At 35.7% G+C, this 14,527-nt stretch overlaps 1 protein-coding gene across 1 annotated transcript; it reads right to left on the reverse strand.

The window, feature by feature from the left end:
* Positions 1-3,841: 3,841 nt before the first annotated feature.
* On the reverse strand, positions 3,842-5,156 carry LOC113285324 (mannose/glucose-specific lectin-like). The gene has a single exon (XM_026534235.1). The coding sequence runs from the start codon at positions 4,844-4,846 to the stop codon at positions 3,983-3,985; it is 864 nt and encodes a 287-aa protein (XP_026390020.1). The 5' UTR covers positions 4,847-5,156; the 3' UTR covers positions 3,842-3,982.
* Between the last annotated feature and the right edge of the window lie 9,371 nt (positions 5,157-14,527).

Raw genomic sequence — 14,527 nt, forward strand, 5'->3', positions numbered from 1 at the left:
TAATTTTTTTTTTTTTTTTTTGTAGACCTGCTACACAGCTGGTCATAAAATGCAAGGAAATTCCTAAAAAAGAAAAGTAAAAAGTTAACCGCTCCCCCACACTTAAACATTACATTGTCCTCAATGTAATTGATCATCCAACGTAAAAATTAAGATGAGAAATTCAATAAAAATAAAAATAAAAAAAATGAAAATAAATAAATAAACAAATATACCTACTGAAATGTACATAAAAGATTCCCAAAAATTAAAAGCCTGAAAATTTGGGGATCTACCCAAAATATTATATTTACAAATGACAACTTCACATTTATGTCATGACAACACGGAGACATTGGAACTACCAAAGAGAAAAAGTTACCCCCAAATCTGGTGTTTGGTTCACAAGGAAGAACATAATACGAGGATACTATTGGGACCAGGAAATTGTCAATTGGCTCATGCACGGTATTAGAAACAAGGACATCCTCTGGGTATTTGGATGCAAAGTAATCCAACAAATTTTTTGGAGCACATAATTCTAACCCTAAATTTGGTAACTTTCGGAAGTCTAGGGGTCTAGAAACAACCTCTTAGTCAGGTGAAAGATCTTTCGAGATAGATTCTTCTAATAAATTAGACAAATCATTTACACAATCATCCATAGGGTCATCTAAATTTTTTGTCTCGACCAGAGAGTCACTACAAGACTGATCATCATCATCATATAATTTTTTGCATTCCAGAATTATCAGTCTTTGTTCCAAGCTAGGTGGTGTGTTTATAATACTTCTCATAAATCATTAAAGGCGATTCTTCACTTACCTCATGTGGAGCAGAAACTCCATACCGTTGCCTATGCTTATATTCACCAAGCGTCATCTCAGATGAGGTTGCCTGATAATTTGACTTTCGACGCTTATATTCCACCAACGTCATCTTAGGTGACGTCTCCTCTGAAGAAGTCATCATCCTCAAAAATTCTCTGAAAAGAAATACAAAAAGAAACGCATAAAAAGGAAAAAAAAATTCTAAAAAAAATGAAAATATTGTACAAAATAAAAAATAGACCTAAAAATTAATCTAAAAACAAATCCCCGTCGGCGGCGCCAAAAATTGATGGATTTTCAAAGTTGTTGTAATAATGAGGTTCAAACTCTCGGACTTGTGAAGATTAAATTTAAAGGTTTAATAAAAGCGAGAGTCACTGGGACTAAGATTCCACCGAATTCATATCATAAGGCTCAGTTATTTATTCTCAACAATTATCGCTCAATAAATAAAATAACGCCGACTCTTATTTTGCCAAAGTAGATTCTCAAAATATTAGTTATAAATCGTAAGCATGGGACATCAAACATTTTAGCAAGCATGACCCATCAAATAAAATAATAACTAATTAATTCAAATCATAATTCAATTTAAAATAAGTGCAAAAATCATAAAAAGAATAGAATAAATTCACCCATGTATGGAACTCGGATTCCTCCGTCGACCCAGTGGAGGGGTTTAACTCCTCATGATAAGAACACACTCAAAAATATAATTCATAGCTCAAATGGTCTGCAACCCTCTGTTCTTCTCCCCAAACTGTCGATAACCTCTCTCTTCTCCACGACACACTATTTATACTCAACAGGTCAACAAAAATCCTTGTAATAACTCCAAAATATCTTCGAAATAAATTTCATTATTTTCTCGGGAATTTTCTTCTTTTCTCTTTCACGCTTCTGCTCATGGATACATACTCCAAACACGTGAATGCTCTTTTTTGATTAAGTAAAACTGATGAGAGAATATATTCTTCTCTGTTTTAACCACGTTCTTTCCATTTTCAAACCAAAGGAAACCCGAGAATAAAATCTTCTCTGCAGTTCTACGAAAATGATTCCTTTTTCATCTATTTACGTTTTCTGATTCTTCAAATTTCTCCCAATCAATGCAGAATATAATCCTAGGACAATATTTTCTCTAAATCAATACGTATCTTCTAACAGAATCTCCCAAAATATATCCAACCTCTGTTTTCTTCCGCGCGTGAATAAAACCCTCTATTTCGAATGGAAGTCCAATACCAAGCCTGTTTACCCTTAACAGGCCCAAACCAAACTATATCCACGAGAACGAGCATGAAATTATGTCCAGAAATCATCCCAGACAAATATGCATTTTACTGGAATTTTCAAACCAATTTCCCGCCAAAAATCAGGTAAAGAAGGTGGAGTGCCCCTATCCTGTTCTCGGGTGTGAATAACACCGTGATGCCCCTTAGCAACTGGGTGCCCCTTATCCAAAGTAGGGGTCCGTTTAGCAAATGACCTTCGTGGTTACAAAAACAACTTTTCGAGCAACTTTTTCCATAAGAGCTTATTTCCTGGAAAAAACTTAAAACAAGTTTATTAGTGTTAAAACGAGTCCTTACTAATGTAATTACGGGTGAAAATGCGTCGCATTTCGTGCTTATCATAGCCCTAACTTCAGTGTTTGCGATTTCGTTGGTTGTGTCTCAAGTTATGTCTATTCAGCAAATAAATCTCAGCCTCTCTGTCCGGCTAATCCCTGGCTGCCATCCACGAAGGGAGGGGGTGGCTAGAGTGAGTTGTAGCCCACCCGAATGAACCCTAGAAACCCTATATTTATCTTATACACGTTCTCATTACAAGTCGATCTTTTCATATAGATTTTCCCCCATCGCCCACAACTCTTGGACACAATGGCTATGACCCTCGATCTCTCTCATAATGAGGAGGATGATCTCCCTTCACTGTATAAATCTCTCTCATAATTAGGAGGATGATTTCCCTCTGTATAAATCCTCTTATATACTATCTCCGTCCCTAATTAAATGATCTAGTTAAAATTTACTAGTAAATTTAAAAATGATTTATTTCTCAAACTATACAACGGATTTTCGTAAACTTTGTATCATTGGAAAGCATTTTAGAACACCTACCTAATGAATATAAATATGGCTATCAAATTTTACATATTTATTAAAATAATGTCTATCTATTACTCCACTTATTTATGGTATAGATCATCTAATTAGGGACAGAGGGAGTAGTAGTCATAACTTTTAAAAATAGTCTTGTACCTTAAATTGGAAACCTAAACTCGGAAAACTTGCACTTCTCCTGACTATCTTTCATATTTTCTAATACAAGAAAACCTTGTAGACATTCTATTCCCAAACCGTGGCTAAAACTTGTAGACATTTTATTTTGGAACCTGCCTTTTAGCCACGATTTGCAACAACAATAGGTCATTGTTTCAGCTTCATAATCTGTTACTAAAAGTCTCTTTTCAGCCATGATTTTTTTTACAGAAACAAAACCATTTTTTTTACAGAACAAAACCATAACAAAGTTGTGTAAATATTTACGGACTTTGGACTAGGTCTTTGGGGGAAGCTCAGTGGCTTCAAGTCTAGGCCTATACCATACCATGTATCAAACAGAAAATGGACAGAGCCACTTAAAACCATAGGGATAAAGTCAGGTTAGGTTTTAAGTATATAAAAACATATTAGGTATTTTCCACGATACTCCGGGGACAAATGGGAAATTTAAAGATAAATAACAGTGGAGAATTGCAATTAGCAAGGCTTATATGAAAACATTTTCTACTATTCATTTGAAATATAGATTCTTGAATTTTGATAGATTGGGTAGGCTTTTTCTTTACATTGGAATCTTGGATTTCAAAACACTAATCTTGTTTATAATCATATAATAAGCAGAATTGCAGATTATGTAATTTGTAATTATCAAATGATCAAATTTAGTTTGATGGAGTTTTGTCTTTTAATTTAGGATCTTTTTTATTTATGTACAACATGTAATTTGATGACATTTTAACTGAATTAGATAATTATCCATCGACTTAAATTTTCTCGGTAGATAACATACTATGATGAAATAAGCTAACTTACATGTATACGTACTCAAAATTTCATGATTTAAGTAGCATTTCTATAATGTCTTGAGCTGCGTCTTCTCTTCCACTAGATAAACAAAGCAAAACCAAGCCCAAAACCTAAAACACCAAGGCCAACACCAAGACCAACCGCCGAGCCGGTTGTATTACCTGTCCCTTGTGTACTCGTTGGTGGTATGTTTTGATCAGTATTTCCTTCATCAGGTTTATTACCTGTCTCTTGTGTACTTGTTGGTGCTATGTTTTGATCAGTATTTCCTTCATCAGTTTTATTACCTTTCCCTTGTGTACTTGTTGGTGCTATTGTTGGGGATATTGTTGGGGCTACTGATGGGGCTATGTTTTGATAATTATTTCCTTCACCAGTTTTATTATTATCTTTTCTTACCTTGACTAATTCTAAAGTGGAATTAAATCTCCAGGAAAGGACTTTATGATCTTCAAAATACACCCCGGTGGCCGCTGAAAATCCAACAGTAATCTGATATGGTAGAACTTTGCTTAAATCAACAACATGATTCAAAGTAGAACTCCGATTGAAAACAGGTTTTTTAGCATAAGTTAGAAAAACACTCAAATTTTTCGTAGTAGAATTATAAGTTACCCAAGCATTAGCTTTTCTTCCATCCCTTATAGTACCATCTGCCAATGACACATTAGCAACAGACACTACCGAGTTAACATTGATACCGACATGATCTGAACTTGGATCAAATTCGTTTTTATAACTGTCAAACTCAACGCCTACAATTTGATTTGCCGCCAAGTTATTTTCAGATACGTTCCGACTCAAGAAGCCAAGAGCACCCCCCCAAGAATCTGGAGGAATTAAAGACCCAAAAGGTGCAAGAAAAAAAGCCATACCATCACCAGCAGCAGTCGCATTATGTCCATCAATGATGAATGAAAAGTGTGTCTCAAAATCTGTCATCCTTCCAGTGGTTGCATCCCAAAGCTGTATAGCTTCTGAGTAAACGGCACGGCCTACAGTACCACTACGATCAGTATAAAGACTAGCGTTGTTCCCGGTGACTTCAATGAAGCTACCGTTCCTGATTGAAGCTCCTTGGAATTTTATTCGTCCATCATTCCTTGAGAAATTCGGGAAGTTAAAGGAGATCGAATCTGCAGGTTTAAGAAGAACTAACAGTATCGTGATGATTTGACAGAATAATATTGAAGAATAAAGATGAGAATTTATTGATAATATGCAACGGAAACCCACTGGTTATGAATGAATAGTCTTTTGAGTATGTAAGACTGCTTGTTTAATAAAATAAAGAAAGCAAGTGACAAATTTATATATAGCATGCCATGAAGACTGTAGAGCCACAGCAAGTTGAGCTTTTTGATTATGACATTTTTCCTTGACGTGAAGAAGGGTCACAAAACTTCTTTGCTTTGAAAGGAAAAATAAGTATCAAAAAAATATAACTGAGCCTTTTCTTGGATCTTTCTCTCTTTTTTTTCCTCAAAGAAAATTGTTCATTTGGAAATAAAAAATAAAAATCTGAGGCCGCTAGATTGGGAAATTCTTTTCCTATTAAAATTGTACATAGTTCGTCTAATCAAATCTCCTTTTTCGATCAAAAAAAATTAAAGGAAAAAAGATGTGAAAGAGATTGTGTCCTTCGACTCTAAGGTGGTGTTTGTTTGCAGCTGACTCATCTGAGTCGTCTGGATCTGAGTGAAATCACCTGACTCATCTGGATCTGACTCACTAAGGTCTGAGTCAGAAAATATGTTTGTTTTGTGAGTCAGATCTGACTCAGCTGAGTGGATTTTTTTGGACAGAAAATGCCCTTGTGCACATTTCAAACAACTTGTTCACTACCAGTCTAACAACCTAAAACTTCAACCCATGAGCAAACTTTAGCTATATGAGATTTTTAATTCCATAAAACAACTTCTCTAAACAGAAGTTAATTATATTAGACTTCAATTTAATAAATTACATTGGCTTAAACTTCTCAAAATAAATTACACAGAAGTTAATTGCTCGGATTTTTTATGTAACAGAAGTTTTATGTAACATCACAAATTGTTCACTACCGGTCTAAAGAACTTCTCTTTTTGATGGAATTAAACATTACCAAACAATAAAATCTAAAGACTTCATTCCTACAAACATAAAAGAAGCAGAAGCAACAAAATATAAAGGAGGCTAGCTATCTCATCACGTAAGTTGTTCATATATATCTGCTCTTGTCGTCCAAACAGATAAGGTGCATTTTCTTCCGTTTCCGCTTCCACTTCGACTTCCACCTGTGTCTCATTCATATAAAATGTCTCATTATCATATTCTTTAAATAGCCAATCATCCAATGCATTACGACGTAGAAAGTTATGTATTGACATGCAAGCAATGACGATATCTCTTTGAGTCTCAAATGAGTAAGAAGGCATTTTACTTAAGACGGGAAATCTTACTTTCAATACCCCGAATGCTCTCTCAATCACATTCCTCAATCGAGCATGGGCTTGATTAAACTTCTCCTCTTTTGCTGTTGGAGGTACTCTTCGATAATCACCTATCCAATACCTTATGTTGCGATACGGACACATAAACCCCTGTGTATGAGAGTACGCAGCATCACATAGATAGTATTTTTCTGCAAATTTTCAACAAAAACATTATGAAGTTGAACAAAAACATTATGAAGTAGTACTGGTTACTAAATGACAATCCAATATAATCAAAATAAATTACACAGCTCAATGGAGCCTAACAGAGGATGAAACCAAAATGATTAGCAAAGGGCACAATGAATGATGAGAGACTGGGTATGTATCTTTTATTTTTTTATAACCAAGAATACAAACATTCAGATGAAACTGTGCTTAGGGGATATTACCAACAATAAATCCTAGTTGCCCTCTTTGTAGACAATTTTGACAAAAGCCTTATTCACCTTTCTATGAAATGAGGGTTCTTTTGTTTTTGCTAATTCACAAACATTATTAATTGATAGCCAAAAGACTACAAAAAAGATAGCTAAAATAAAAAAAACGGAAGACAAACAAAGAAATCCACATCAGGCATCTCTACTCTATCCCTTGCAGAAATGCAGATCTGAGAAAGCTTACACTTTAACTACAACATCATATATTCTAACACTGGTAAGTTTGGTGGGTAGTTTAACAGGTGGTTCAAAGAACAGATTCCCCATCCCAACAGGCGCAGGGGTGGCCTGAAATAATCTAAGTAGAGTTCGATATTGTGATCAATTGATGAACACTGCACACAGCCTAAGATGGAAAATACTTGGACTAAATGTTATAATGGCAGCACAATTTATTTTTCCTACAATTCAAATATATAAGAACGCAGTGCACAAGAATCTAAATAAAATTGAGTAAAGAAAACAAACCCAATGCAGAAAAATTGGACTTAAAATAGAGATATTACCTGGTGGAGGTAGAGGAAACTTGAAAGATGGATCACGCACTGCCTCGGTCAACACTCTCGAGTCATGAGCAGTGCCTTCCCATCCAACCACTACATACAAAAAGTACATATCCCAATCACATATCGCAAGCACGTTTTGGCTACATTCTCCTCTCCCCATTCCTCTATACGGTGTTTGCTTCTCGACTGGAATGTTGGCACTAATTAGAGTGTCATCCAATGCACCAACAGCACCTTTGAAAGCACCTTCTCTAAGACGTTTATTCCTTTTAGTTATAGCTGGCTTATCAAATACATTTGGTGGAGGAAATAGGACTTCAGCAGACCATTTCTTCATAGCAGTCAACACTTCATGAAAATACTTACTAACTGTTTCACCTGAATGTTGAAAGTGATATAAAATTACACGATTCCTACAATTGTGCTCGATTGTGTATATAAACATTGCCATCTTCTCCTCTACTTCTAAATACTTGCTATCCTCTAAAAGTCCTTTGGCTCGGAATTCATTGCATAATTGTAAGAGATGATTACCTCATCAAAAGGATGAGATCCTGGGTTTTCTTTTATCTCCTCTTGTATCCGCTGCATAAGAAGAAAAAGTAGCATAAGTGATTACACATTCATTAGAAATTCAATTCACGATGAGCAACACATAGAAAAAGTAGCATAAGTGATTACACATTCAGCGGATATGGTACTTGCATTTTAACTGGGTGAAACAACAACATACATGGCTATATCAATTCAACTAGCATCTTAGCTCTGTTCTACACTAACTGGGTGAAACAACAACATAAGTGGACTCGTCAATATCAACCTGAACTAGCATCTTAGCTCTGTTCTACACTAACTGGGTGAAACAACATAAAAAACCATCAACAAGCATAAAAATGAAACCCCAACTATAAATCTACCAAAATATACAAAAAAAAAAAACTTGTTTAACTGATTTTAACAAAATACAGAAAACCCTAACTATCAATCTACCAAAATACACAAAAAAAAAAATACATGACTAATCGATTTAATCAAAAATACACACAACCGTAACTATCAATCTTCCAAAACACACACAAAAAAAAGACATCATTAATCGATTTAAACAAAATACACAAAACCCTAACTTTCAATCTACCAAACCCTAACAATAATAGCATCATCAATCGATTTAAACAAAGAAAAACCAAACCCTAATCATCATCCACAACTTGTAATCAGATCTGTCTGAAGAAAGAGAGAGAGGACGAGTGGATGTGGGATATTCTTCAGATCTGTCTGAAGGATAAAACCCATGTTCCAAATCACATAAAACCCATACGAAAATGAATATGGATGAAGAATTATACCTGAATATGATAACGATTCTAAACGAAGGTGATTTAAAGATGAAAGAGATGAAACGAGGGTGATTTGAAAGATGAATATGGATGAAGCATATTTGAAAGAGATGAAACGAGAGTGATGATGGATAGAAATCAGTGGATTTGATGAGAAAGATGCAGGAGATATCAACTAGGATTTGGTTCTGTATCACCCATCTCTTCTCTCGACAAAGAAAATGAGAAGAAAATGAGAAATGAAATTTTTTTGTTATAAGCTGTCGAGGGCATTTTTGCCAATTCCAGCGACTCAGAGGTACTAGTGAGTGACTCAGGGACATGGAAGTCCCTGACTCTATAAGGTCCGAGTCAGGGGTTAGCCTTGACTCAGATGCCGAGGCAGAGGTTGTAAAAAGTGCAAAACAAACAATCTGACAGCTAACTCGACGCGAGTCAGCGATTGACTCAGACCCAGATGCCGAGTCAGCTGCAAACAAACAAGGTCTAAATTACATATGTTATACGTTGTACTATATACGATTAATGTATGTCGGCAAATTCCAAAAATTGGGAGACTAATTTCACCCGTCATTGCCAGCGTAAACAGGGCCGAGTGTCGTAGGTCCTATTTCAATATTAAGAATCTTGAGTGACGGATCGACCCATGAATTTGAGGCAGAGACTCATGACGCCTCAAATACGTTGATCTTAACTTTGGGGTTCTGTCATTAGTTTTTCTTTCGTCTGATCTGATTAACTTTTGATCAAACTTGTTTTATCAATCTTAACTTTGCTATGATCATGGATAAACTTGTTGTATCAATCTTTGTCACCACTTTAATAGCTTAGCATCGTGTGAATCTTCTTTGTACAGGATCTTTCATTTTTCGTATGGTGGCCAAATTTTTAGCTTTAAATCGGACATTCATGTAGTGCGGTTCTTTGGCCCAACCAAAAGCTGAAGGGTCACAGAACGTGTTTGATCTAAACTTTTGAAAAGAAAAATAAATAAAAAACTTTTGAAGGAAAGTGAATATCGAGCTACTCTCTTAATTTCATTGCTTTTCAAGTTGGTCCTGTAAGTTGGTCCTCTATGTAAATCGCTTCACTAGTTCGCTGTGGTCTGGTCTTGAAATTAGAAGTTAATAGTACTGTGTACAAGGTCAAAAAGGGTGGCTTATATAACATGTTTCCATTTGCTAGAATAGGGACATAAAGATGAACCTGTAAAATTGTTCTCACCCACATCTAAGCCCTAAAACCGGCAGGTCCACACGCTAGATAGTGAAAAAGTCTTTTTGTGGGGCCGTGGGACTTTTTCTTGGGGGTTGCTTGACAATAATGCTTACTCTACGGGGGGACATAATCCCGTGTATAATACCGGTAGACACAAATTGTAGTGGGTCCAAGGTAGTTAATCTCGGATTCCGGTTTATCCCGGTCCCGAGCGAGACACTGGTACAACGTTGTCTCGGAGAGATTCCGTTTTTAAATTTCGGTGTAATTTCGATTCCAACTTTTATAATAAGAAGTGTTTGTTGCCAGTTTCAATTAATTCCAATCCTAATTTGAGTCAGACTAGAAGATTGAGGAAGTATTGACCCACTTAAAAGAAACATAGTATTAGTAAATCTGGTTGTTCACCTTCCTCATCATCAACACCAAATGATAATTTCAGGTCAAGAAATTCAAACACAACAACAAGCAATAATACTAGTGAGTGAATTACTCGATAAATTCATCAACACCATAAATTCATCTCCTGTTATCTTCAGCGTGTCTCTGGAACTCTTTCACACGGGATTCAGCGCGATATTTTCTGGTGTCAACGTAGCATTACTCGATGCCTGGTCAATGGTCATTTTCATTTTAGGACAACGGGAGAAGAACTAGTCTCATCCAAGCTTGGAAAAGAAATGTGGAATGTTAAGTTTAGAGTCCTCCGATTGGATGGTGACAAATATAAATACAGAAAGAAAATGGAAGAAGAAACGACCTCGATTACTCTAATTTGTTAGGCGATGAAGAGATTGAAATGAAAAGGAAGTTTTGGTGGGAGTGATTTTAGGGAAGAAATATCTTCGGTTCTAGCTAACTTGGGTGGAAATACAAAACCAGGTGTTACCACCCTGACACGCAAATGGTATATCCTGCCAATAACCGTTACAATTTGTAACGACTCTTTGAATTTCGTAACCCATCTGTTACAACCATTTAAACAGGCGTTTTCTGTTACAAATTAGTAACGGCTATATTTCAGCTACGAGTTAAGGAAAATGGTATAGTGAAGCGGATTTTTGTCTATTTTTTTATTTATTTTTTTGATCGTTGATCATTAAAAAATAGATTAAAATGCACACAAGCCGTGTGCAGGCAGATATAACTTAAAAGATAGCGACAATACCCAAAAAATACAAGAGCACAAAGAAAAAACTAAAGCGACAAAGCCCTTAAAATACAAGAGCACAAAAAAAACTAAAGAACGAAAGAAATAGAAATTCAAAGTACATAAGAAGAATAATCCTCTTAGACACCTCCAAATAAAATCTCAAACTTGAGAACCATGACAAATCCGTTCAAGTAATACTCTCATCAACCTCCTCTATTGTTAGAACCTTATGATTTTTCCTAAGGTCGCTAAACATATCTATTTGATATTTCTTTGAAGACGAAAAACTTAATCCCCAACAAGAACCTGCATCCATTAACTTAATAGATGATATATTATTTGAATTATTGAGAGATTTGGGGTACCTTTCTTTTTCGAACTTAACGAGTCGGTTGGAGAGAGTCCCGTTGCTTTAGACTTTAGGCTCGACATTGTGTTGCATCATAAACTTGGCTAGAAGAACCTTGATTTGAGATGTTGAGTTGAGTATTTAAACTTTCTTCTTTACTCGATACCAAGATTGGTTGGGAGGAGGATGGTTTCTTAATGAAAACATCCAAGTCTTCCAAGACTAACTCCGAAGTAGCAACCTCCTCCGCCTCCTCATGATACCCATAAAATCTATTATAAGTTTCGAAACCAGGTGGGATGGATGGATTAGAGGAGGTGGAGCTTGCTCCTCTTGAATGTTCAACATTCTCAACCATGGGAGCTTCTTCTATTCTCCATGAATGCTTATTTTTTCTAGACTAAGCTGCCCAATCCTCTTCAACTGGTTGAGTGACCCTTTCTAGAACTTCAACTTCATCTCTCACAATATTATCTGAAGCGCTGTCTTTTGAAGCTTGATTCTCCACCTGCACATTTTGTTTACAAGTCTCTGTACCAATTGAGTTTAAAAGGATACCCTTTGGATTGGTATTGTCAATAACTACATCGAGTGGAACACAAACATTGGGGACCCATTTAATCTTACCTTTTGATACAGTTGGAGCTGCATTTAGCTGATGAATGACCAAAACTCTTACAGTGAGAGCAGTAGGTAGGCTTCCATGGATATTCATCCCTTACCTTAAATTTTTCATTATCAATCTGGAAAGGAATCACTTCAGGAAATGAGAACTTTGCATCAATCTCAACACAAATTCTAGAGTAGTCATTCTAGTCTCCATTGTGGTAGGAGTATCTGTCATTATTGGTATTCCCACATAACTTGTAATCTTAGAGAACCGAGTAGCATTCCAAAGGTGAATAGGGACATCTCTAAGAATCATCCAAACTGGAACAGACTTGATGCAGCCTATTTGTTTCTCAATAAAAGGGGTCCATGGACGAACTAGAAAAAGTTTGCTTCCAATATGGACTGAACCTAGCTCAAGAACCATCTTTCTATCATCTTCATGAGAAAATTTAAATAAGAAAGCGTGTTCTCCATGGTTAGTCACGGAGGCTTCTCCCTTTGTATTCCATTGATTTTAAGATTTTGTTTCACAACTAAGAAGGCTTCTTACCAACAAAATCCCCAACAACATAATTTTCACAAGATTCAATACGGGGTTGAAGCTCACATGATGATAAAAAGGGAATAGTTCCTCCATATGGATTATTTGATTCACGAAAAGAAAGTTTTATTGATGGAGAGACACTCGCCGGAGCCTTGAGGACAGAAGACCAATTGATTTCAGATCTAAAGGTTCCAGAAATTGAAAACCCACCATTTTCAATAGGAAGTGAAGACAATATCAATCTTGGAAAATCTTCCGACCCAAGAGTGAAATTGACACAGAAGTTGATTTAGAAGAGGTAACTCTATAATTTGAACAAATGTATATTATCTATTACATTTGTGTTACAATTGTAACAACGGATCTTTGTCTATTACTACTCAAATATATTGTAACACCAAGCACATGTCAGAACAATTCAGGCATTCTGTGTTACAATCCGTGACTGCTTAGCTTACGAACCAAGGAAATGGTATGGTGAGTTGGTTGTCTATCTTGGGAACCCACAACAAATTTCCACATCAGCGGTGCATAATTGCTCTAACAATATGGGTCTTGACATACGTACCGATGGATTTATCCCGAAAAATTAACCTACACTCACGAACATCACGACCCCACCATATATGAGGATTAATCGGGGCCACCTTTTTAATGGGGTCCCATAATTTATGTGTGACTCATGTCGCTTATTCATGAACTCTCCCTCGGTTTCTTTCGTATTTCCGCTAACAATATAGGTAATTGATGACCGTCGATTTAAAGTTTTAACTATATGGCGAGCGATGGTTGATGGTGGAAAATTAAATTTTCAATCGGAAAAAAAGTGGTCCAATCCAAAATCTCATCCAAATAAGCTGGTTAGTCTTAAACCATCCAATGAAATACAAGTTATTCCTTTAACTATTTAAAACCTAAAAAATATATTAGGCTATGTCTTATGGTCTTCTAATCGAGCATCTAAATTGGCACCTAAAGTAACCCCCTAAATCTTATGAAAATTCCAATTTACCATCTAGATACGCTAAATGGAACAGCGAAAACTATATGCCCTGAATGATACAACGAAAAGTAAAATTAGGTTGCGCTGAATGGAATATCGCAATCATCTCATCCGTCAGATCAAAAATAAATCAATCTATGCTGAACCAAACAACGAAAGGTTGATTTTCTCTGCACTGAACCATTCAACGAAACTATCTCGCCACTAGTTCACATGCGAGACATATCTGGAAAGAGAAGTAGTGTTAAAAATAGACAACACTTTTTGTATAATCTGCAACGCTTTTTGTCTAATCTAGCAGTCAAATCTAACGCATAGGACTTAATCTTAATAACCTTCCTTATTTATAATTTAGCTCAAATATTTACAGTTTACTTTAAAATAACTAATGATGATGTCCGTAAGTTTATATAAAGTTAAAATAAATAAACGGATAACTAGCTCAGCTGGTCATCTCCTTTTCTCAAAGGTTTGATGTGCTCCACGAGGTCCCAGGTTCGAGTCCCCGGTGACGTAATACTGCATAATTGGCAATAAAGGTAGAGTTAGCTTCCCCCTTGCTAATACAATCATCCCTATTATCTGTTTCAGTTATCTTGGTTGGTTTCTCACGAGGCTCGCTATTAAGCTAGCACGTCAATTTGTTCAACTAATGTAATACGCTATTAGAGCCCAGCTTACTAGGCTTCCAACTAACTTCTTACAGAAATAATCTTTATCACAAATGTACGAATTAGACATTGGTTAGTCGAAAGGTACCTTTAATATACAAATTCATAAAGTTCCAATTCAAAACGATTTTGTAAATGGAAGATAAAACAATATGATAAGAGAAGAGGTTAATAAATTTACTTACTAGAAAATATTATTTTTTATGTTTATGAATTAGAGACCTATTTAAGTTAATAGGTTTAGAAATGAAATTATTCGGTTAGTAATAATTTTAATAAGAATAAAGGATACGTTAAACATTTCCCAATTCTT

The sequence above is a fragment of the Papaver somniferum genome, chromosome 6, assembly GCF_003573695.1.
Source record: "Papaver somniferum cultivar HN1 chromosome 6, ASM357369v1, whole genome shotgun sequence".
NCBI lineage: Eukaryota > Viridiplantae > Streptophyta > Magnoliopsida > Ranunculales > Papaveraceae > Papaver > Papaver somniferum.